Source organism: Lagopus muta, chromosome 14 (genome assembly GCF_023343835.1).
Source record: "Lagopus muta isolate bLagMut1 chromosome 14, bLagMut1 primary, whole genome shotgun sequence".
Classification (NCBI taxonomy): domain Eukaryota; kingdom Metazoa; phylum Chordata; class Aves; order Galliformes; family Phasianidae; genus Lagopus; species Lagopus muta.
Window position 1 is genome coordinate 7,636,601 of NC_064446.1, and position 25,712 is coordinate 7,662,312.

The 25,712-nt window shown below is 42.1% G+C and overlaps 1 protein-coding gene across 4 annotated transcripts; it reads left to right on the top strand.

Moving 5' to 3' along the window:
* The first annotated feature begins 23 nt into the window (after nt 1–23).
* PWWP2A (PWWP domain containing 2A) lies at nt 24–25,712 on the top strand. 4 transcript variants are annotated; one of them, XR_007379928.1, is made up of 3 exons: nt 24–701; nt 11,266–17,074; nt 17,414–19,763. XR_007379928.1 is itself a non-coding variant. In XM_048961023.1 (3 exons), exons 1-2 carry the CDS (start codon nt 25–27, stop codon nt 12,944–12,946), a joined length of 2,358 nt encoding a protein of 785 aa, XP_048816980.1. In that variant the 5' UTR covers nt 24; the 3' UTR covers nt 12,947–12,960; nt 23,087–25,712. The 4 variants fall into 4 exon arrangements, 3 of the variants coding, with proteins under 3 accessions (XP_048816980.1, XP_048816981.1, XP_048816979.1); XM_048961023.1 differs by lacking the exon at nt 17,414–19,763 and adding an exon at nt 23,087–25,712 and having other exon boundaries at nt 11,266–12,960; XM_048961024.1 differs by lacking the exon at nt 17,414–19,763 and adding an exon at nt 23,087–25,712 and having other exon boundaries at nt 11,266–12,233.

Here is a 25,712-nt window from a genome sequence, read left to right on the forward strand (position 1 = left end):
GGCGGCGGAGAAGCAGCAGAGAAAATGGCGGCCATGGCTGCGGAGGCGGCAGCGACTGCAGCGGTGCCGGGCGATGGGGGGGCGGGCGAAGCCGAGCCCGAGATGGAGCCCATCCCGGGTAGCGAGGCCGGCGCGGACCCTCCTCCTGCCGTCACCGAGGCCGTGGAGTCGGCGGCGCCCGACGGAGAGGAGGCCGACGGGGGAAAGGGAGCTCCCGGCGAGGCCGAGGAGCCGCCGCCCGTGCAGCTCGCCCGGAGCCCGGCCGGGACGCGGGAGCCGGAAGGCGAAAGGACGGAGACGCCGCCGCCCTCCGGCCTGGAGGCGGGTTCGCCGCAGGCCGAGCTCCGAGGAGCGACCGGCCCGGAGCCCGAGGAGCGGCCGCAGCCCTGCCCGCCGCCCGCCGCGCGTCCCCAGCTTCCCGAGGAGTGGCCGCAGCCCTGCCCTACGGCTGCCGGGGGCTCCGCGAAGCGGGAGCCCGGGGAGGAGCCGTCCCGGCCGGAGGAGGAGGAGCCGGATGCTGCCGCCGCGGAGCCCGAGCGCCCGCCGCCCGCCGCCCCAAGCGGGGGGGAGGCGGAGGCGCCGCTGCTGCCCGGCTCCGAGGTGCGGGTCACCCTGGATCACATCATCGAGGACGCCCTGGTGGTCTCGTTCCGGCTGGGGGAGAAGCTGTTCTCCGGGGTCCTCATGGACCTCTCGAAAAGGTGAGCTCTCACGGGGGAGCCGTCCCGAGCCCCCGCCCGTCCTCGGAACGGCCGAGGACAGCGGCCTCCGCTCCTTCCTTCCTTCCTTCCTTCCTTCCCGTCCGGGGATCCTGGCCCGCCCAGGGCGGTCGGCATCCCTGGGGGCGGCAGTGGCGCTGGCGATGCCCGGTGCTGTGCCGCTGCGCCCGGCGGAAGCGCTCCCGAAGCGGGAGGGGAGGGCCGAGCACATGGGCGCTGCTTTCGGCTCGGGTGGGATTCCCGGCGCCCCCGGCAGCGCTGCGCATGGGATGGAGCTGCGAACCGCAGGTGTGGGCACGTGTGCCGGCTTGGTGTCTCGCATTGCTTGGGTAACTTCGCATTTCTATAGGTGCCGTAATGGTTTTCAGGCTACGCCGTCGCAGTCCTGAAGTACGACTGTTAGTGCTAATTGCTCCTTGCGTGCAGCGAGGTGAAGTCTGATGGTTCTGAAGTACAGTAATGATTTTATTTTAGGGGCTGTTATCACAAACAGAAGTAAAGCCTTAATAGCACTGGGTTTGGCTTTTTTCGTTCCTTTCTGTAGCAGTGTCCTCTTGGGATGCTCAAGCCATCACTGAGAGCATATAGGTATAAAGAGTTTAAGTGCCATTTACAGGTGAAAATATGCCCTGTTTCTTTACTAAACCTATAAATGCTATGCAGATATGTGGGAGGAAAATGAAACGTAGCCAGGGTTATTATTTAAAAGAATCACAATGCGTAAAACGTGTCTTTTCTCAAGATGTAGGCCACATATGCTTTTGTCTTTCATCACTGTGGTTTACCTTGCTACCATCTGCTTAATAACTTCCTGTTATATCAGATCATCAATGTCTTGTGAAAGAAGGTGGCCAGCATCTTCATCCTAGGCCTAGCAGCTTGGTTGGCTTGTGAAACAGAACGCGTTTTCTGGAGCTTAACTCCTGGATGATGCAGATGGAGTAAGCTTTACATTTTTAAATTGTTGAACTGCAGCAACCAATCTTTGAAAACCAAGTACTAAAATCTGATCTGCAAAATCTGTTCATCTTGAGTATGACAGTGCCTTAAAGAACGTCAGGAGCAGTTAACAGATATTACCTAGCCCTAAAACTTCTTTTGTAGGTTTGACTTCTGTACCAGCAAAATCCCGTTATTAATCTAGTTAGGAAGGTGACAAAGCACATGCTTCTGTGCTTGTAAGGATCTGTGTTGAGAAGAAAAACGAAACATCAGCTTCTCCCTTTCTTGTAAGAGATATCTTTTTATGCACGTACTGCCTGCAAACATCCCCTCATTTGCCTGAGGTTTTCTCATGCCCTGTGGATCCTTCTGTCAAGCAGCAGAGCTGCTGCAGCCCCTTGCAGCAATAGGTGTCTGCGGCAGGCAAACCCTGGCTCTTCTGCCTTATGGCTTGGGTGGAAGCTGCATCTCAGTTTTCCCTGTTTTAAGCACAGGCCCTGGGGGAAACCTTCAACATAAGAACTAAAGACCTCTGGAAGAAGACCACTCTGAAGGCCTGTGTCATTTCTCCCAGCTATTCTTGTTTGCAGTTCATTTACTCCTTCTTCTCCAGCTGTATAATCTTGGGCTTCCTGCAGGGGCACTTGTTACACTGGGATCCAGGAGGTAAAATTAGATCTTTAAATCAAAACCACCTCAGATTCAGCATAACTTTACATGGAAGCAATGGGATTTCTGATACAGAAGAGAGTGGATGTGGAAAACAGTCTCCTCTTGCTCATCCAAGTGAACAAGAATAGTTTTATAAGCCTTCCTGATGTGAATTTTCTTTGCTGTAGGTTGGTATCTTAAGGCCCCTCTAGAAGAGTTCTCTGTTTTAAAAAACCAGTTTGAATTTTTTATTGAAATCACTTTTTGAAATTAAGGGATGAGTGGATGTGTTCTCTGCATGTGCTGGTACTGTTTTTCTCGTGTATTCAGAAGAAAGTAATTCCTGTTCCTTCTTGGATCTTAATTTCTGCTTTCCTCTGAAGGGCAATGAAGCTGATTCTTCTATGCAGTAATGAGAAGAGTGAGTTTTAATGAACACTTAAAAAGCAAACACAGAAACCTGTCTGCTGGACTCCTGTCTTGTCAAGGCATGCTCTAAATTAGTTTAACTTCAAGGTCAAGGAAAAGAAAAAATATCCCCATTAATTCTATTTTCATTATTAAGATGATGTTTTGACTTTGCATTTATGTTTGTGGACTTCAGTATGAAGTTAATGATATTAGAGATCTAATTTCCTTCTGTTCCTCCTGCCTGCTGTAAGTAGGATGTCCGTTTAGGTGTCTGTAAAACGAGAGTACAAGGACCTCAGTGTTAGTGGACGTTATTCCCCCATTTCTTTGAGGTAAGGAAGTATTTCTGCTCTTACTGATGGCAGTGGGGTACACTGCCTGTCAGCAGCTGCGCTGGAGGTTCTGAAAATAGGGAGCCACGTCTACCGAGTTCTGAATCAGCATCTTATGCAGTAAATCTTCTTTGAGTAGGACTTCTCAGCCTTTTTTACATTACAGGCTTATTGCACAAATTAAAAAATGTGATCCTTCTGTTAAAGGATAATGGCAGTAGTGGTAATAAAATCTAAGTGCCTTATTGTGTTCCTGGACGAGGTTCTGATGTGGGCTCTGTGGCGTGACCCGATGGAGCGGATGGAAGAAGCAGGAAGTGAAGCCAACCATCAGGCAGGTGAAGGCAGTCGTGTCATTGTGTCCAAGTGGATGGGGAAGGCTGTAGCCAATTTTCCATTCCAACTACTCGTTAGGTATAGGGCTTTTAAGCTTGCCTGTATGCATCATTTGGCTAACACTGTTTGCTTAGGGTATATGAGATGTTAATGCCACCTGCTGGCTTAGAATTACTGTAAATCTTGCTCTGCACCTGGAGGAAAAAAACAGTAAGGAAATAACTACGGAAAGTAGCATTTGTAAAACTTTAAAATGTAGAGTTAAAAAGTCCTGTTCTGGTTTGTTCCTCTGGAGAGACTTTCAATCCTGCCTTGTTTTGTTCATTTTTGTGCCTTCTTCAACTTTAAGTACTGGAGAAGAGGTAGGGAGGAATTTTGCCACCAGGCAGGACTTAGACTTCATATGGTGTCATCATTTGACTAAAATTTTGTTTCTAATCCTATGGATGTGAGGGACAGTTGCCTTCCTACTGCTGTTCTCTCTAAGCTGTTTTGGGTGTGATTGTGGCAGCTCTTGAAGGAGGCAATGGGAGAGGAGCAGAGTTGTGTTGCAACCTCAAAGCCTTGGGTAGCTGAAAGGTGATGCCTTTACTGCCAGTGGATAGCTGTTGGAACTGGCATCTTAGTTGGGGTTTGACTGTAGAAAATGAGGAAAGACTTCTAGAAGCAAGATATGAATGAACTGTATGATAAAAACAAACTTCTTCAGGTAGGCTCAGATTGTGATAATCCTAACAATGTTTTCACATATAGTGATTCTTTCCTGGAGTCTCTTGAATCCTACTTTTTTCTAAGGTTAGCAAAATAGTAAGGTTAAATGAACTGTTGCGCCCATTCCTGGATTTCTTTTAATCTGCAGAACATCTGTTACATTTTTGAATTGCTTACATTTAGCAGTTCTTGAAACTTGTCTGCATATGCTGAGATTTTGTTAAACTTTACTGGGTGCACCTGGTGTATTGTAACTGTATGCACCAAGGCAAGAGGAGGACAAAAAAAAGTACTCTGAGTTGCAAAAGTCTGAAGGTCTGCTGGTGTGAGGAAGAAGCAGCAAGAATCTTGCATGAAAAATTGTGGCTCATTTCTCTTTGCTTTGGGTTCTCTTTTACTAACTGATAAATTCGTTTAATAAATTGAGACATTTGATGTTCCTTGTCCAAGGGAAGTTTAAGTTCAGTGGAAGTGGTGGTACTACAGTATGCGTTCTCAGCAGTAAAGAACTATCTGTGTTACTTGGGGTTGCATGGTTGTTAAGCTTTTCCTTTTTCCCAATTTGCAAAGTGTTCATAAATTCATTGCCTATTTTCCTGTTGTTTCTCAAATGTGTAAAGAAGCTTGGTGGAATGCTAGTGTTTAAGAAAAAAAAGCCATAATGCTGCTTTGCTATTTGTTTTTTTCCCTAGAACACTGGAAGCATAGGTCTGATGTGAGTGTGTGTGGTTAAGACAGTAAATCACATCTGGTTTGTGACTGACAAGTGACATTGAAAGGTATAGTGTCAAATTTAGTTAGCCTCACTTAGAGCACAAGGTTGGATCAGAGGATCTTGTGACACTGCTTCCAAGCTAAATTTTTCTGTGATTCTGATTAGTTTCAGCTTCTATATGTGAAAATAGTTTCTCCTGTATTTCTGTTTACACCCAAAGCTTTTATTTGTTGTCACTTATCAAATACCTTTTTGAAAGGCTTTCTCATTCCAAATTTCCACTTGTAAAAATGGCTGGCAAAACTGGAGCGGCTTTAAAGCTTTTCTAGTATAGGTATAAAACACATTGTAACTGCTGCTTACACTGAGCAGGCATACTTGTCAAACTGCTGCTGGTTTTGAGCCAGTACAAGGAACGTGATTTCCATCCACCCCCTTCTGAAACCAGTAATAATCCCTGATCTTGCTGCTGCATGGTGTGTGTGTGTGTGTGTGTGTGTTGTGCCTCAAACTTCCCTTTCCTAAAGTAGCTGTAGTCTACTACTGTTCTTTGCTGGACTTTGATTCAATGGATGATGGCTAAACTGTGCTTTCTTCTTATGGCATGCTTTTCTGTCTTCCAGCAGCATGGGTTACTGTGTTCTGAGGGTAGCTTAACTTGACTGAGCTTGAAGTGTTGGAAGACAAAGGTCTGATGTGAAGTTTTCAGTATGCATGAAATGATTGTTTTCCTTTATGATTCTATAGGGCTGATTAATCTTACACATTTTGCCACTGAGTTGACTTAAAGCTCATCCATTAGTAAATGATGTCCTCTTCAAGTTTCTTGGGATTTGACTGTTATTTGGGTGATCTGGAATGTATATTCAAGACATCTTATAAAGTTTTGTAGCTTTGTAACACGTCCAAATGTATCAGCTAAGTATCTGCTTTAAAATGTGATCCATGTGTTTAATAATGCTAACAGATGTAAAATGAAAAGATGACTTTAAATGGATCTTCAGCCTTAAAAGCATGACAGTAAAATTGCAGTAGTTAGTAGGAAGCCTAAGCTTAAAATATTTGCATTTCATCTCTCAAATAAGTTTACTTTTGTATCCTTGTCAGAACTGTGGAAGTTACAGAGAAGTGAAGGAAGCTTTGAGAATTCACATGTAAAGTCATTCCAGTGAGAAGGTGAAGGATACACTCCCTCCCCTTTGGTGGGGAAAGGAATGATTAGGAACCATCTGGGTACCCTTCAGGCTTATCCACTGCAAATTGTTCTGTCTATGCAGTGGCTAAATCTTCATGTCTGCATCAGCATCCTGACTACATGGACTTCTCTGATGTAGTTTCATGGAAGTTGACTTTGAGGATGCAGCTTTTCTTGATGTGATTTCCTAGAGAGTTGCTCACACTGTGGTTCTTTGTCATATTTGCAAAGCTCTAATTGCAGTAGGCATTTCTTGGTGTCTTTTTTCTATTGTTACATTGCTTGGGAGGTAAGTAAAGTTCTGAATTGATAACTTGGCTTATGTGTATCTTTTTCAGTTAGGTGCCTACCACTAGAAGCAGTGTGCCACAACAAGCTTTATCGTGCCAACTAAATCCCTTATTAAAAATAGGTTACTGCATAATCTGTGTTTTGGATACAGACTGTTTTCCTGGGTTCTGAAATACTTTGTATTGAAATAGCTATGATCTAATTGTGTATTACATCAACTATTGTGATTTAAGCCCCCAGCTTGTATGTACATGTGAAACAAATACACTTAGCCCTATGTTACCTGAGCGTGTTGTTATACTCTCAGTATTCAGAATCATTGAGCCTTTATCCATGAGATGAAAATTGCTTTGATTGCTTCTTCTCTTGGCTGCTACAAAATACCTACTGGTAATGTAGGTTGAACAAGAGTAATGTGTTGAAAGGTAATTGATGATTGCTGTAGTCTAACTTAATGGTGAAGATGAGAATTTTGATCCGAATCATTTAGAACAGAATTGATTTAACCCAGCACTAGAAGCTATTGTGTTGTGTTGAAATAACCCAGTGTTTGTAGACAAACATGAAATACTTCTGAACCCTTTTTGCACATTCTTTCCTTTGGCTTTTCTTGGCAGGAAAAAATATACTTGTACTATTTATTTTTTTTTAATTGAGAAAGGTAAAACTTAAACATTGGAGACTAAAGATGGGAGCTGGAGACTTTACATAGTGATGCAGACACTTTGCCCCAGGATGCATCATTTAGATGTTTATGTACATGCAGTTGTGCATTTAGTTGGTATTTGTTCCTTATCTCCTGCTTATTTAAAAATACTTCTTAACTGTGCCCTGTTTTGCATACAAATTGAACAGTAATATGTCTTCATTATAATAATTCTGCTATGGGATTTAGATGTGAAAAGTGACTTCTTAGTTTCTTTGAAGTGCTTGGGTTTACATATCTGTAATACAAATCTCTATAACTTGTAGGTTTGATATTAAAAAGTAGCTTCTGCACAATCACAGAAGATGCCATGGCTTCCCATTCATTAAGTTCCAGTTGATAAGACATGGAAATAAAACCATAAGTGTTCTTATCACATCTGTCTCTGTATAACCTCCCAAGCTAATTGAAAGTTGTTTGTGTTGTAAAGATAACTGGACTGTCGGAAGGCATCTCATCTCTCCTGTTTCTCAATTACTGATTATTATTTGCTTTTAATAAGGATGCATGTAGGAATTGTGTCCGGCACGGGGTATCACGTGTGTATGATTAGATCCTACTGATTGCTGTGCGTACTTGTAAACTTCTTAAAAATATTGTTCTTACACTGAGTGTTATCCATCTTTGTCAGAGAGAACTTTACAGAGTAAAGAAGGGCCAGGACAGTTTTTTGAAAGAGGAAGCTTGGCAACATGGAGAACTGATTCTAGTTCTGAATACGCGTGAAGCAGAGGTGCCTTAATCTCTGTTTAAATACCCATTTCTTACTCTCTTTTTTTAACAATTTGATTTCAGATCTTCATCAAGGAATCCTTCTATTACATCATGTAATATTCTGAGGTAGAACTGTACGTACAGTGCAGTAGTGGACTGTACAGGGCACAGCTGGAACTTAGACACACATTGACTTTTATTCTATTCATTTTTGATAAGGAAGGCGCTGTCTTTCACCTTCCCAAGAGTAGTGTTCTCTGGAATGTTGGAAGAAAGTATTAAAGTAAGGACAGGTGATACTTCAGGATCAATGCATTCAAAAAAGATGTCTAGAATAAAGGCAAGGCGATCTCTTGCAGTATGTAAGCATTAAATACTTTAGTTCATAACTGCTGAATCACTTAGATGCTCTGCCATGTGTAGTTTTCAGTAGGTTTGTTCTGGTCACATTCATTCTGCTGCTTCTGTTGAGAAGATATGCCACTGTCAGCTTTCTCTTTGTGCTTATTGCCTTGTTCTTCTTTCCAGCTTTGTACTCGGTTCTGTACCACTCCTAAATCTTTCTGCTCACTTTCTCTTTTAAATTTGCATATAATTCTTCCAAGTTGGACAATTGGAGAACTTCACCAAGGAAGAGTTAAGAATCATAGAAACAGAATGTGGGCACGACCTGCTCTGGAATGGGGCAAAAAAGAAAAAAGACATTGCAAGTAAGAATCAGTCTCTGGGCGTGCCTGATTTATTTTGTACTTCGCGTGAACTGCATCATTGCTTCTCGGGCCTTTATGTATTGATGTGCAGTTTACACAAATCACATTCCTATTTGCTCTTGCATAACTGGCACCAGACATCAGTGAGAAGTCTGTAATCTTACAACTCATTAATTTTTAGGTAGATAGGGCCAGCAAATTTCAGCTCATTCATTAAAACATTACCTTTTGTGAGACAGGCTGTAGCCTCAGGAATTCAGTATGAATGGTTCTGTGCCTTCATGAAGTAGGTTTGCCTCCTATATATTAAAGTAGCCACATCAGCGGTCCTATTCCTCAGCTTTTTGGACTAAATATTATGGAGCTTCATGAAGGAGAAGATGGTCTAAGATGCAGTCACGGTCTTAAATGGCTTTAATGGCATCAGTGGTGTTCCTGGTGTTCACTGTGGATTGAAATCTGTATAGCAGATTCTTGTCCCATCTAGGGGTTCTTGTTCTCAACTCCTACGCTACACTAACTGCTTTCCTAACTCTAGCAAATCTTATCAGGTGGTGAACAGTGGGATCCAGATCTTCTTGCTGTACAAGAAACCAAGCTCTTAGTGCAAGTAACACTGAAAATGTTGCTAGTTTTATTGCTGTCAGCTGACAGCTGGTGTTTGTTGTTTTTTTGTAAATCCTACACTCAGATCTGAACAATTATTTGTCATCCTTAGTGAAAGGAACAGCGTTTGTGCAAAAATAATTTCTCGACTCTTGGTGGACTTCTGAGTCTTTAGGGAACTTAAAACCTAGTAATGAGTATCTTCTGAATTAATGCTGGCTGGAGAGATGCACAGATCCACAGTTCAGTGCTCGTAATTTGCTGTAGCCCTCAGTAGTGCAGCAAGCTGCGTTTAGTTTTGATTTTTATCTCAGGGAGGACATCTGGAGTCCAAATGGAGTGAGTCCAACCCTGAGAAATGAACTGTTGTGGGGTAGTAAGGTGTTCTGTGGCATAGGATGCTTGTCACTCTGTGTATATACAGAATAGTTCTCCAGCAGCTAGTAGACCAGGCTTTGCCTGGGTTCCAGGTTTCAAAGATGTGAATGTTACAGTATCTAGGGGGAAGGTAACAACAGCACTGGATGCTTCCTACCTGTAAGTTGTCAAGTGTACAACTTCATCTATTTTTGATGACAAAAATTGGTTGAGTTGTCACTTGACTGGGTATAATGAAATGCAGATGGGATGGATAATTTAGTTTTGGATGGATTGCTTGCTTCAGTTACAACTTCAAAGTATGAAAAGAGGCTTAACAGGTAAGAAGGACAAATAAGTGACGGCTTCTGCTTGTGACAGTGTAAAGAATATTCTAACATGTATTGAAAAAAAAAAGTCGTAACAAACTTTGAAAAAACAAGAAGCCAGCCTGTAGATATTTGTCTAAACTGCATGTTTATTGCAGGAATGTGAATGGAAGATAGACCACCACTCTGCATTTACCTTCAGTCTAGCAGCAGCCATAGATGACAAATTTCAGTTCCGTCAGTTCAGATGTTGCAGTTTAACACCTGCACAGCAATGTGAACTAGTGTTAACCTGAGGACAGGTCTTGGTTAATTACTTCATTCTCAGGTCATGTGAGATAAATACAAACGGTGTTTGGTGATTTGGAATGGGTGATTTAATGTTTGAATTGCAACCTTGTCTATAGTGTTCTTGCTGCAGTAAGCTAAGCTATTCAAATATAGCCTAATGTAAGCCAAACACATCTGCGTGTGTTGGAGCTGGAGTTGGGCAGAGAGTTCGAATGCCTCGTGAGGGCTTTGTAAGGTTGGTACTGCAGATTGTAGATTCTAACGTGGGACGTGAGAATGGTTAAACAGGCTTTTATAATCCTTCCCTTTGTGTTCAGTAGATTGAAAGACAAATTGATGAAATACGGATGTATTTAACTCTTCTGCCAGAAGATAAGCATTATGCCCTGTAAACTGATGACATTTCCCTTAGCATAACATATTGCAGAAGATATTGGTTACCTGCTGAACAGCATTCTACTTCTCTTAGTATAGGGAAGTTAAACTAATGTATAAGACTTAGTGGAGTTTCATGTGTGTCAAACAGGGTGTTAGAGATCTTAGAACACCTGGAGCTGCCTGCAGAAAAGTAGGCAATGTTTTAAAATAGCTTGTTTGCAGAACGGAAGGGAATTATTTGTGCTGTATTGAAATTACAGGGGTATTTTTGCCAGAAGGAACCCAAACTCCAAGTTCTAGGCTGTAATACATCAGGTGGTTGAGCAGTAATCTTCTGTGGATGTCAATGTGAAGAATGGCAGTGCTGTTAAATGCCAGTATTTACACGTTGTGTATCTGGCTGAAATTTAACAGAAGTTCAGACTGTTGTGCTATGCCACAAATTGAAGAATTCTGTAGAATTCTGTTTAATCAAAAGCCTTCCTTGCTCATATAAATGGAATTGGTGTAGAAATATCTTGAGTAGATTTGGGATTGATGGGGTGAGTATGAACTTCGTGTTTATAAGTGTTTTCTAGAAGTATAAATGCTGTCCTTGGCAATATTTTTGGATATATTTTTGAAGATTGTTGTTGACACGATAGAAACCCATGTAAGTGAAGTGATGTATTTTGTGTTGGATGCTGACTTGGCTTTGATGTTTTGCTTTTTCGAAACTTAGCCTAAGACTTGGTATAATGTTTCAATTTTGTCCAGAACTGATGTTTCTCAAACGGTAGTTATGCTGACGGCTTTTAAAATGCTTTTTAATAAATACAGCGAAAGATCCCTCAAACCTTTAATGCTTTTTGTTGTTGTTGTTCTCTTGAAGGTTTGGACCCCACGGAATCCCTGTGACCATATTTCCTAAAAGGGAATACAAGGATAAACCTGAAGCCATGCAGCTCCAAAGTAAACCATTCCAAGATGAGGCACAGGTGAAGTGTGAATCTAATGCTGCAGTCCCCGATGACTCTTCTCTCACACAGCCATCAGAACCAAGCTTAGCTAAAAGCCTATGGACTTCTAAACCACCTCCTCTCTTCCATGAGGGAGCGCCATATCCTCCTCCTTTGTTTATCAGGGACACATATAACCAGTCAATACCTCAGCCTCCGCCCCGGAAAATTAAGCGGCCCAAGCGTAAAATGTACAGGGAGGAGCCCACTTCTATTATGAATGCTATCAAACTACGACCCCGACAGGTCTTATGTGACAAGTGCAAAAACAGTGTTGTTGCAGAAAAAAAGGAAATAAAAAAAGGTGGCAATGCAAGTGACTCTTCAAAATATGAGGATAATAAAAAACGAAGAAACGAGAGCGTGACTACTGTGAATAAAAAACTTAAGACTGACCATAAGGTGGATGGAAAAAGCCAAAATGAAAGCCAGAAAAGGAATGCTGTGGTCAAAGTTTCAAATATTGCCCACAGCAGAAGCAGAGTAGTTAAAGTTACTGCACAAGCAAATACTTCAAAAGCGCAGTTAAATACAAAAAAAGTTCTCCAGAGCAAAAACATGGATCATGCAAAAGCTCGGGAAGTCTTGAAAATGGCCAAAGAAAAGGCACAAAAGAAGCAGAGTGCAACCTCCTCTTCCAAAAATGCACATTCAAAGGTCCACTTCACACGGCGTCTTCAGAACACCAGCTCAGGTTCCCTCCCACCCCGATTGCGTTTAAAGCCACAAAGATACCGGAATGAAGAAAATGACTCTTCTCTCAAGACAGGACTTGAGAAAATACGGAGTGGCAAGATGGCAACTAAGCCGCAGTCTCGCTGCTCCTCCACCCGCTCAGCAGGTGAGGCCCCTTCAGAAAATCAGAGCCCCTCAAAAGGCCCTGAAGAGGCCAGCAGTGAGGTTCAGGACACAAGTGAAGTGCATGTAACTGTTGATCAGGATGAACACCAGACATTGGGCAAGAGAGGCAGCAAAAGCAATATAACGGTTTACATGACCCTTAATCAAAAGAAATCTGACTCTTCCAGTGCATCAGTATGTAGTAGTGATAGCACAGATGATTTGAAATCTACCAACTCTGAGTGTAGCTCTACTGAAAGCTTTGATTTTCCTCCAGGCAGCATGCATGCACCTTCCTCCTCCTCCTCCTCTTCGAAAGAAGAGAAAAAGCTCAGTAATTCCTTGAAAATGAAAGTCTTTTCCAAAAAAGTCTCTAAATGTGTTACACCAGATGGCAGGACCATATGTGTAGGGGACATTGTTTGGGCCAAAATTTATGGCTTCCCTTGGTGGCCAGCCCGTATCCTGACCATAACTGTGAGCCGGAAAGATAACGGTCTTTTAGTTCGCCAGGAGGCTTGTATATCATGGTTTGGCTCCCCAACAACGTCTATTCTTGCTCTTTCACAACTATCCCCCTTTTTAGAGAACTTCCAGTCGCGCTTTAATAAGAAGAGAAAGGGTCTTTACCGCAAGGCCGTCACAGAGGCAGCCAAGGCTGCTAAGCAGCTGACTCCCGAAGTTCGGGCCCTGCTGACGCAGTTTGAAACGTGAACATGGAGAGTAAGGTAGGCAAGAAATCTGGAGGCTCCACGAAATTCATAGCCTAGTTAGAGGACTACCATGAAGGATTTGCCGAGGCAGAAGTTGCAGTCGGTTGGATGCTCTTTTTATACTAAAGTTCCATTTGTAGCGGTTTCATGGAAGTTAAACAAATTGAACATGCAATCAAAATTAGCCTAAAGTGAGAATTTCAGTATTTTTCAAGTGAGAATTTTTTTTAAAGAAAGAACTCCTCAAACACCCGATGCATAGGAGCCATAGCCTCAGCTGAAAGGCAGCTTATTTGCAGGGAATTTTTTAGTAGTTTCTACCCAGTATGTACCTAGTTGCTGTGTGGCAAAGGGTTGACACAAGGGGTGAAAGTAGTAGCTGTGATACTTTATTTTTCTTTTCTTAGGTGGCCCATCAGGGAAGTGTAGAAACGTAAGCCTTGTCTAAATGGTCTTTAAACATGATTTCAAATACTTTCTGATGTATTTAGTCTGGCCAGTGCAAATTGGTTCAATGCGCGCATGAGCATCTTAGAGGCGTGCCCCAATCCACGAAGGCCAGTTTAAATGGCATTAGAAGATGTGCTGAAGTTTTTAAGGAAGAAAAATTCACAAAATTGAAGACCAGATTAAATGGGGTTTTATCTTAGTGACCACTTCTTAAACACTCAGCCTTTCTATGCACATGGGGGCACAAATATTAACACTTCAGGGTCTGAGAAGCTGAGAGTGATGCCTGTAGCTCTAAGACAAAGCTGAGAAATTGCTCAGTGTTTGGGATCAAGGGCTGTTAATGCTGCATAGGTGTGAATCATAACTTCTGGTCTTTCTTCCTGAAGAAGTCTTTCAGGCCATTTGCCTGGAGTTTTAGATTAAGAGAGGCTTTGTTTTGAATGTGTAAATAATTGATTGATGAAATTTGGTCAGATTTTCTCCTGACTGGTTGTTCCTAAATTCTTAGGATACGTCCTAGTTAATTACACTTTGTGAATTGTCAGATGTGTAATTGTTGCATTTTGGATGTATCTAACTTCATTTTTTTTTTTTAAATATTTCCGTTTAAGGTATCTGTTTGCAGGTCAGAAAATGAGAATTATGTAATTGTGTAATGCTCTGAAATGTAAAAACAAACTGTAAATAAAATTGACTAAATCTGAATTATTTGTGTGTGTTTCTCAAAAAGCTTTGAAAAAAATCTAGGATGTTAGAGTACTTGATACCTATGCTGGATTTAGAGGACACCCTTTTAAAAAGTAAATTGTCCTTTTTTGCTCATTCTTAAAGATAAGTGCTGGTGAAGTACTGTTGGTACACTTCAGTCTTAATTTGGAGATGAAGCAGTTATTGCTCCCCTTTGTTTCAATACTAGCTCCATAGAGGGCTTTCTGGGAAGTTTATCAGGTTTTTTTCCCCTTAATTAGCTTTTGTTCCATATATTTGACTAATAACTGGATAATGTCACCTGTACAGTGGGGAAATGTTTTTGGTTTTCTCCATCTATCAGAAACTAAGCAGAACCGCTCCGCTGTTACTTCAGCTTTTCCTGCATGTCTGTTGCTCGATGCTGGGCACTTCCATGCAATTCGCTGTACAGACTGTACATTTTTCCCTCTAGTTTTGGTCCTCAGCTGACTTATATGTATTGTCCTCTCTTTTCCAACCCACTGCTGTTTGAGCCTTGCAATGTGTTGTGAAGAATCTGTCAGCGTTCATCCCAGAGCAGTTTTCATCCTGTATTTTTTTTCTCCCATAATTGCCCACGTAGGCAACCATGACAGATGTAAAGATCCCAGCTTAGGCTGCAATTAGATTTTGAGCAGACATGAGAAATGGGGGTAAGGATTTAATCATCAAACCCTTAAAATCTTGTGAACTTAAGATTAAATTTTGTATATCCGTGATACTGCCTGGTCTTTCCAAAGCATTCGGTTTCTTTAACCTTTTAAAATTATTCTGTTGTGCCCACAGAACTATTTGCAGTCCAAAGTGTTGAGTACACGGCTGTTAGCATTTCCTCCCGAGTATCTGCTGAGCTCTGTTAGGTGCTAGTTAAGCTTCCAGTTGTCAGCTCTTCCTTGAGCTTCTAATAGCTACCAGAAAAACCCAGATCAAACCAAACAGCTGGTCAATGCTTTTTGAATGTGATAAACACACAATAAATTTCATCGTACAGAAAAAAAAAAAAAATCCTGTTTCACTTCTATGTATTCTTTCCTGCAAACAGAAACAGTTTCTTTATTGAAGTAAATAAGCCTTACTTTGTTACTAAAGCAGAGTGCTTTTTGAAGCCAAGAACCCATCCAAGGTGGTTTAGATGTCTGCACTGGTTTCTTGAGGTTTAGAATCTTGAGCAAACTGCTTGTGAGTTGTTGCGGGTGGAGTAGAAGTAGCACTGATGTGTACATTGTTAGTTTTTAATTTGAAGTACTTGGAAGCTTTGTATTCTTTTAATTTCTATACAGATTTCTATAAAGGTAGCACAGTGCTAGAGTGTACATAGCTGGAACTTACGTGTTTGCTGCTAAGGTTGAAGAGCAACAGCTATGAGGGGTTTCTTTTGATTGCTTTGTGTTCAAAAGAAGGTTCTGAAAGGCCTTTAATGACTCTGAGTTGTGGTTTGTAGCTGATTAGTCTTTTATGAAGTCCTTCCTAAGTTTTGTAGTTTGTACTAAACATAAAGTACATCATCACTGCTGACTTAACAGGTCCCAAACCCAGCAGAGAATTTCTTTCATCACAGCACCCTGTTATGTTCCATTGAAAATATCCTATTCATGGGCCTGTGATTCTTCTTTTTGCTCTGAAGTAGCTGCAATTCTAGATTGAATCCATAGTGGAGAAAATGCTGGGCTTAATGTGCAGCCTGGTTGTGCCATAAAGTAGCCTGGATGGTGGCAGCGTGGGTGCTGTGTGTGGATTAGCTTTGGAGACTGGCACAGCGCCGCGCTTTGCCTGAGCTGCAAAATGCTGCATTCTTATGAGCACCCCTGAGCCCAGCAGTGCCCACAGTGTGAACGTGTGCAGTTCAGGACTTTTGCCTCCCCTCTCTGAATTACCTGCACAGTGTAAATGATTTATCAGGTAACTAATCAGAGCGTGTTTGTGAAGTGCCAGGAAGGTGCATCTGTGTGACTAAGCTGTGCAGCTGTTGTAAGCAGGCTGTGTGCGGAGGAGGAACAGCAACGCACAGACTGTTAGCTTTCTATCAGCTTGATACAATAAGCAGAGGATGCCTTTCTGAATTAAGGAAGTTCCTCAATGTGGCTGTGTGTGCATGATGCTTCCATTTGGGGAAAAAATAAGGCAGGTAGTGATGGGTGTATAATACAGGAATGTTTTCTTTTGAGTAATGTTAGTTAAAGCTACTTCATCTTAAGGCGTTTTATACCAAAACATAAAGATTTCTTTTAAGTTTTGGAAAGCCTGAGTGTTTAATGAGTGAGGGTGGGACCAAATGTGAAATACTTGTGTTTCTCTGGAGTTCTACAGGAAATTGAACAAATATTTGGTATTTTTCTAGTCAGAGTTGTGATTTTATGTCAACATTTAAATAAGGTGATCATCTCTTGTTGTACTTATTTTCTTTTAGACAGTGTTATCTTTGGCTATTCGAATATTTCATTACCTGAATCCTGCAGAACTGGCAGATTCCTCCCCAATGGGGTTTTGAGGATGCATTGAATTTAGGTCAGCTGTGCAAGGCTGAGAAGCTTTTATTTCTTATCACTGTGTAGGAAAAGGGTTTTTTGGAAATGAAGGTGAAGCTTCTAAGTGTTACCAGGTTAAAGAAACATCACTAATGCAAATAGGGTTGTTTTTTTCCCACTGCTAGGTTTGTGGAACAGACTAACAAAGTCAACTGGTTGATGTTCCCAAGGCCTGCCACTGATCTCAGTTTGTCACCTGTGAGCCGTTGCTGCAGTTGTCAGGGTTCAATGTGAGCGTGAACTATGAAAGAAAGCAGCAGCTCATCCTCAGCACTGTTATCATCTGCCCTCATGTCTGTTCTGTGGGGTATAATGTAGAACAAGTAGAGCAGTCCTCTTGGCTGCAGTCTCAGAAGGCAAAAAGCCTCCTAAAGGGGAATGAAGGTGGAAGCATTTTGTGCCTTAAGCAGTTTGGTAAAAATGTGGGTATATTATTTAAAAACAAAGTTGAAAGTGATCTTACAGCGCAGAGTTTATAGTGCTTAAAGGCTGAGATGCTTTATTTTTCTGTTCTTATTTTCAGTTTACTTTTTAAGGGTATAAATAGAAAGGTCATAGGGAACCTGAAGGAGAAGAGAGGAACTTGGTGTGTGAACTTAGATATGATAACATAAGTAGAACTGGGAGAATAATAGTGAGAATGATACAGTACTTTACAAGTGCAGTAGGGGGGAATAGTTCTGTGGCTTGGTGCTGGATTCTGTCAGTTTAGGCTATGCTTACATGAAGTCCGTGTTCTTTCTTTATTTTTTGAAATACAGGTCTGATGAGATACCTGGTGGTGATGTAGTCAGGCTGTACTTGGCAGCAATACAGTGCAGTTATCCCTGCAGGTAAAATAAGCTATCAATAACCAAAGAGGTCTCTTCATGTAAGTAACTTCCCTAAGGTTTCTGATGTGGCTGAGTTCCTCAGGAATCACCCACGTTCATCAGCAGGCCAGGCAGAGGCCTGCATTCTTGGCTGCTTTGGAGCAGCTGTCAGGATGAGCTGGAAGATCCAAGCCTGTGAGATGTGGCTGCAAATGCACAGCTCAAATTCTTACTGATCTGTTGTGGGAAAAAGCTCTGCTTGAATACGTGGCTGCGCTAATCATAAAGACAAGTTCTTACTTGACGTTTAAAATACCTCAATTTCAGCTCTTGGTAATGTTGTATTTCCTTAGTGGCCTTATGCTGTGTGTTTATAGAACGTGGCCATTTAACTGGATAAAAAAAGATCCCCATGTAAGATGCTTTTTCTGTTCCCTGCTCATCTTCCTGGCATTTCTTTCACCATTTCCAGTTTGAGCTCATCTTTCTTCAATGTCAATGGTAAGAACTGTTTCTGGTAATTTACATGGGGTCTTGCAAAACTCACAGAGCAGCAGTGCAATGGTTCTTCCCCACATTGGTTATTTCTCTGGTGACTGCTTTTGCTTTTCAGTTGTTAGAGCCTGGGAGTAGCTTGTGGTTGTTCTGTGAGTTACTCAAACATCTCAGTCTTTCTTCTGTAATATCAGAGATTAGTACTAATTCATATTGAACTTTAATTTATACAAATATATTTTGAATTGCTGGGACACAGCTGCCCCTGTGTGAACACAAGGAAAGTCAGCAGCTCCCTGGCACGGCTGTGGAGACACTGGCATGCTGACTGACCGTGCTTTTTCCTGCAGTTTTGTTCTTGGCATCAGATCCAGCAGCTGGGGAGCAAAGTCTCTGGGTGGCCCTGCAGCACGGGCTGGCTCACCACCAGGTGCTGACTGCTGAGGGGAACTCGGATCCATGGCTAAGAAAGAAAAAGCATCCCTGTGCTCTTGGTAGGGAGTAGGACAAGCAGCAGCATGGAAAGGGAGCGTGATTGAGATGTTCTACACATGAGAAGACCTGAGCCACCCTGCACATCCAGTAGGGAGACAGAAAGGAGTAAGGGATTGTCTAGCATAAACCCCCTGCATGATCTGCAAATGCACAGTGCTAAAAAATTATCTACCTGCTGTGGCCCAAAAGGATGATAACAACGTCAGCTGCAGGTGAAAGTTGGAGAAAGGAACAGATCAAGGTCCCCTGTTTTATATTCAGGCTTTGCTCTTCCAAAGTATGAAGACAAATGGTTTTGTGGAATTAACTTGGGCTACAACTGAGAAGTTATTTTCAAAACCAGGACTGGGCACATTTTGAACAGCTGTAGTGCAGTTTCTATGTCAACGATTTTGGCAGAGGTAGAAGAACAGCCTGTTGGGACTGGAAGTCTGCAAGTACCTGACAAGTGAACTGACAGAGGGGAAATGAAATATTCCTGTTTAAATGCAAGCAAGACAAGAAGTTATAGTTAAAATTACCAGACAGAAAGTTAAGCTTAGAATTTATTTAGAATACAGCAGCAAAATCCTTGATGTTGTTTTGAGAGCTGCATAGCTTCTGTAATTGCAAGCTTTTGGGAACAAGTGAGGTTAACCTCTGTCAGGACTGGATTAGTTAAATTCATCCTGCGTTTGGCTATGGGTCAGAATTGCTGAGCTGTCCTGGCCCTAACACAGCTCCCATTTCTGTAATTCTGTAATTAACAGCTCTGATTTAGGAAAAAGAATCTTTGCAGAAATGTGCAGATAAGGAAGTGCTGTGCCTGGTGTGTCAGGCAGCAATCACGCTGGGTACAGTGAAAGCACAGCGCCCAGACTGCTCTGCATCTCCTGCCAAGGGGCCTCTCCTATGCAAAATCAGGCTTGGATGACATCATTTATATAATATGTCAACTTCAAACAAGTTCTTCTTTTAAAACACGTAGGTCAGTTTTCATGTTTACTTACTAATGGTTTTGCTATCAGATCCGCAGTACGAACAAGAGCTGTTCTTACATGTGCTAGCCATGTGCTGTGCAGTTGAGATTTGGAAGGCAAGCTGTGTTCCCACCAGCTTGTTCCCATCAGCAAGAGGCTGTAATGGGGATGTAGTAGAACTCTGGTGACAGACTCTGCCCAACTGTCATTGCCCATTTGTGTTTTAACAGGTGCACAAAGGGGAAGAAGGTGCTTGCTTTGTCAGTAAAGCAAGCAGGTTCAGTTCCAAGCAAATATTTACTTAAATGCCAGTTTTATATCCTTTTTTTTTTTTTTTTTTTTTTTTTTTAAATTTAGCAACATAGAGCATTTTTGTTTGGCTTTAGGGTGTTTAATTGCACTGCTGCAGGGGTTCCAAATTGTAAAGCATATGGTTCAAGTACAACATAGAAATAGCTCCCTCCTCTGTCTTTGCCCCTGCAAAAAAAAAACAAAAAAAAAGGCTAGATTTCTGCTATGAGGAAGAAAAGAAAGATGTTTTCTTTCTGTATACGTTGCTGTTAGAATCATAGCTGAAGGTTTTGAGCATTGAATATTCTTGGATGCAATATTACATTAGCAATATATGGTTATTTTAGGGGGGAAAATGTGAGCCATTCCGAGCACTGAGGGCCCTAGGGAGTTATCTGTTGTGATAAGTTCATTTTAAAAAGCTGGCTCGTGCAGGTTCTTAGAAATTCTTGATGTGTTAAATATATTTCAGAGAATTAGGTACATAAAGTGAAGAATGCATCTCTGCTTGGTAATTATGGGAGTGAAGGCCCCACTGCTGAGTACTGTCATATGCTGTAGAAGAACGTGGCAGTTCTGCTTCCCTTTTGGTAATCCATTACGTGGAAGAGAAACCTGTTGTAATAACTGCTCAAAGTCTGACGTTGCAGCAGTTAAGTCACTTCTGTTAGCTGGTTTTATCTACAGCCAAGGTGCTAGCAGGCCGATGAAGCTGGTCGTGTTACTGCAGCTGTGCTTTAAGAAGCAGCTGTCTTTTCCTTTGGTCTATTTGATGGGAGGTGCTGTTGGTTTTACTCCCCTCATCCCTCCTGGCCTCCCCTCCTTGCTGCCAGCCTGTTGTCTTTGTGCTTTTCCTTTGAAGAGAAGGACTCAGCACCGGGGTTTTGCTGCCGCTGATTTGAAGGTCACAGCAATGGAGTGAAGGGACTTGCTGTGGAGCAGCTGATGAAGGCACTCCTTGGTGCACCCAGAGGGCTGGCAGCAGTGCTGCGCTCTGAGCATCGCTGCCTTTCGGCCCCTGGGCTGCGTTGTGCTCAGCACACTTGGAGGGAATCCCGAGGGTTACGCACAGCTGAGCAGCCAACTCACTTTGCATAGCCCTGCCTTAAGCCTCGTCTGTACAAAACATTGCTCCTGATCCAGATACAGCAATGTAATTTTAACTGGGCTGCCCCTTCGAGCAGCCGTCCCCCAATCAGGTTATGTACCTTACAGCAATCCAAGCCATGGTTCTTCTTCACCAGCCTCTGAAATGCACCTGATGCCAGCGTAATGGCAACCAGGGAAAGGTTCCATCACAAAATATTCTGTATTCATGAATTTCCCCAGACATGCAGATAAGCGTATGCTTGGTATGCGTGAGAATAGCAGGTTCTGCAGTACTTTGGTTTATTGATTTCAAGAGAGTCTTTCATTCTTTTTTATCAGCTTTTTTCCTTGGATTTTTGCCCCTGAATCGTAACAGCCTCGAGAGCAACTGGTCCATTTGCACTTTCACCTTGGGTTGTCTCAGGTTTCTTCCATGCTATAATCACTTCAACAGTGATTATAATGCTACTGCCAAAAAGGCTTTGAATTTCAGTTTATAGGCTGTGAAGGGCCATATGGGGATAGTTGTTAGAACAAAAAATGTGAAGCAGCACACAAAGAAACTCCAATACGCTCTACAACTGAGAGTCATCTGCTTTTAAGTGACTTTAATTGCTATAGTAAAGACATTCTGGGTAGTCTGGCCATTACTAATGAGGTATACACAACTGTGCACAGTTTCATATGAATACATAAAGCCAAAGGAGAGGCAGTTTCATCATTATGGTTTTCACCTGGGGAGGAAAAATGGTTCTTCATCGGCTTCACGTGCGAAACAGGAGAGGAGTAGCTGCTGTTGTTTTACGTTTTAGGAAGTAAGGCATATCTAAGACACAGAAGAATATAGGTATGAATTGGCTTTGGCCACTGGCTGTGATGGCACAATGTCTGCCTATGTGAAAAAAAAATCTATTTTCTTACAGGCTTCATTACAAATCGGATGTAGAACACTATCCATTCTGAATAGTCAGTGCCCCAACTTTGCTTTTTTTTACTCTACAATTTATATTTGGTCATGGTTACCAAAAATTGCAATCCATTGCTTCAGTTCTCACTTTAGACAGTGTGGCACAATTCATAGTAGAGCTCTGGCTTTGAGCACCGAGGTCTTCTGTGGGCAGTCGGGTCCTTACATAGATAAGTACCTGTTGCTGTTGATGCTGTTGTGCTGTCTGCCAGTTTCTTTGCTAAACGATGTGTTACTTCCCTGGATGGCAGCTAAGTGCATCTTTGCCTGGATCTGCTCAATTTTGTAATTAGTCCTCATTTTATCTGCGTCAGCTTTCCCAAAATTTCGCTCCTATTTTAACTCTATTTCACTCATGAGCAACTGAACAGTTGAGAAACTGCACAGTTATCTCCTGTATCTTCCCTGCCTTCTCTGGAGTTAGGCCCAGTTTCATGAATTGCTCTCGTTTGCTCTCATTTTTTTATTCTTTGAAGGATCCTTAGGAGTTTCCCACCTGCAGTATGCGTTATTCACCAAGCCACTGTCAGTACAGGAAAATGTGTACATGCATCTAAAGTAGCTGCAGCAGTCTGAAGCTCAACAGAACAGTGATGGGAGCCAACAAGGCTGGCCAGGACCTGCTGGAGCCCTTCTGTGAGCAAAGGGGTTGGACCAGAAGACCTCTAAGAGGTTTCTTCCCACTCAAATATTATTTTGAAATCTGCTTGCTCTACATTCCAGAAGCACCATTCAGGGCACACTGCTAATCTGTGCTGCCCTCAGTGGTCGGTGCTGTCATGCAGCAGTCATTACTCGGCCCGTTTCTGCCTTACCATCATTTCATTTGAGTTCTGAAGAGCAAATGGGAAAACATAGGCAATAGTGGGAAGAAATGTGCTGAGCAGCTTTAGCCTTCAGTGCTCCCATGCGTTCTTTAGGTCTCACCTTCAGCACGCTGCTACAGCGTCAGCTTCAGTCCAGCACTGTAAATTATACATCACTGCACAGACCTTTTGTTTAAATCTCATTCCTTCATGAACGACCCCTAAATGTGTTTGAAAATTGCAGTTCTCTCTTGATGCTGAAATGGGGTGAGACGTAACAGATCGGTACGGAGCCTCTCTTAAGCTCCCATCAGTGGAGGAGTTTGTTCACTGGTGTATGTCTTACTGTCATGTGGACACACACATACACGTATTTGTCTTCTGCACACAACGCACCAAGCTGAGCAGGTGAACCGGGAGCTTTTCTGGCCACCTCAGATGTTGTTTGCCTACTTTTGCAATATACACTGGAAGGCACTGAACCACGTTTAACCGTTCTCCCTTTGTCTCCCCTTTGCAGCTCAGAGGCACTAGGCAGCTGCTGTTCTTATGGAACCTCACTACACTGCCACGAAGAGCACCAGCTCATCAGGACTGAAAGAAATCTGAGACTGAACGGTCCTATTTTTCCTCTGAAATCTTCACCAAGCAGTAAACATTTTTTGAATGGGAAAGGGGGTAAATATGTTGAAGCCACCCCTCGCACCCTGCTGGGGCACCTGTACCTAATGTACATTTTCTTTAAAGTTTAAAAAGATGTTAGGAAATATTTTATAAAACTTTTTTGCAATAAATGACGCATGAAATTATTACAGACTCTATGACACTTACATGCAAGGAACCACTTGAATTATTGGTATGAAGAATCACTGCAAATAACTGTTTTTTTTTTTGTAATGTGACAGTCAGTTTGTATGTTTCGATAGGTGCCAGTGATGGAGCCAATTGCCTGGGAAGTTGACTGTAACTTTTGAACTTTTATTTTAATTCTTAACTTTAGCATTGCAATTTTCCATTCTATGAGGCTTAGTTAGTATTTAGTGCAGGTGTTAGCAGAGCTGTGACCTGTGATCAAAAGCATGTCTGAAACCAGTTGTATTGTACAATATGAACAGTCCTGCTACGTGAGACCAACATTTCCCATAGAAGCGATGGAAGGGGCAGTGACCACAAATCCGTGTATCTCTGTATTATGGGAAAGCTCCTTCTGTGTGAATATGGTTGCATTTTATTTATGCTGTTGTACCACTTAGGGAACCGAGGATTGCGGAAGGGTTACGATGCAGAGAGCAGCGTTTTGCTTATGATACTTCGACGAGATGGGAGTTGTGAATGTAGAGAGATTAAATGGAATGGCATTTCTATTTCAAATCATGGGTTAATTTTTCCTTTTGACGTCAATATTTCTCAGATACGTAAGTAGTAGAGCAAAGGTTTTATTCGTGTTTCTGATGGTTGTTGACTTCTTTGAATAGCTGTAAATCAAAAAAAGAAACCCAGTGGGTTTGATCCATTTTATTCCCTTTCCCCAAAAGGTGTCTGGTGATTACGACTTACTTCAGTGGAGCTTGTGAATGCTGGACATGCTGCTGAAATATTGACTTATTAAATATTAATTTATTTGTCACTGATTATTTCATGTTGTGTGCACATTTTCTCAGCAGTATCATTTCTTACGTTTTTAGAAGGGGATCTATTATATAGCCTGGGAAAAAATATTTGTTCTGAAGAACTGAAAATGTGCACATAATCTACTCAAAGTCAAATTTCTGTTTATATAGAAGTGAAAAGACTTGTATTAAACTCTTTTCCTCTTTACTAATATCCTGATTTGATTGGAGAGCACAGTGTCTTTGTCCAGGTCATTTAAAAAGAAAAATACCTTTCTGAGAGGCGTCTGTCAGCACGAAGGCAGTTTTACAGCCTTCATGTATGGAGCCTGAATTAAGTAACATTGACTCCAAACTCACTCCACCTCCACTGCTTGGCTTTGGTGCTGGCAGTGGGTTTCAGTTAGTTGAGCAGTCGGGGAGAAGGGCAGTGAGGGGCTGGAGCAGCTCCAGCAAGGGCAAATCAGCAACGCACACAGTGAGGCTGGTCGTGCTGAGCGCTTGCTCAGTTCCTTTTATTAAGAGGTAATTTATTTATGAAGCTGGAAATCGAGCACATGCTGCCTACTCCTTAACAAATAGCTGCATCATGCTATATAGTAGGTTCAAGTTGTACCGTTTTTCATAATAAACTGCAATCCTTTTTAAGTTTCGGATTAATGTTTGGCAGCACTCTTCCTTTTCACCAGTCAGGTGCTGTTGGTGGCTGAGATGTGATTAGAATTTAGAGAAATTAAGGCATCTGATGTGATGAAAGGGAAAGTGATGTGCTATGGTGTATGTGCTGGCCTTTCACCTCTGGACACCAAACCCCCATTGCACTGCTAATCAGTGACAGTCTTGGCCTAATAAATCACATTTTTATCCACACCCACCCACCCTCACCCAAAACCAAACAACCAAATTAAAAAGAAGCCACCAAACAACATGGCACAAAACAGTTTCTGCTCAGGAAAAAGGCCCAGGACTGTAATAGCAGGGTTATTGCACATTGGGTTGAAAACCGATTGATGTTGTAAGTAGAAGCCGGTAGTGCCTGCCTGTGTGACATCTGACTCTTAACAGTGCTCTGATTTCCTCACCGTGAGCACTTGTGCACAGCAGCTGAAATATATATATATATATTTAAAAAAACACTTAAGAGTGATGCAGGTCTATGCATTGGATAATATGGGTATATAAGCAAACAGCATAAAAATAGACAAGGTAGCTAACTGTACTTGTGTTTGTTTTCACAGAAAGTATTGCAGCCATTTTGTTTGAAACCAGATTTTCATTTTGAAATGAAATTGTCAGGGATATTCTAATGATAGAGAATTACAGTAATGTATTGCTTTTCACTTTTTTTGCTTTAGTTGCTTAATATTTAAGCTTTGCTCCGTGCTACCTTCTTGTCTGTATATTGAATGGTCACTATGCCTCTTTCATTTTGTAGACTTGAATGAGGAAAACGATTCATCCTTTAAGGTTTGCTGAGAAGTAAATGATAAAGAATGTTGTGTAACATTTATTCAAATAAAGCCTTGATTTTTTTCA

Bases quoted from the DNA above. Each gene is read 5' to 3' on its own strand.
- PWWP2A (XM_048961023.1), top strand. From the start codon at position 25: ATGGCGGCCATGGCTGCGGAGGCGGCAGCGACTGCAGCGGTGCCGGGC. The intron at 702-11,265 runs GTGAGCTCTCAC...GTTCTCTTGAAG, and splicing joins CTCATGGACCTCTCGAAAAG to GTTTGGACCCCACGGAATCC.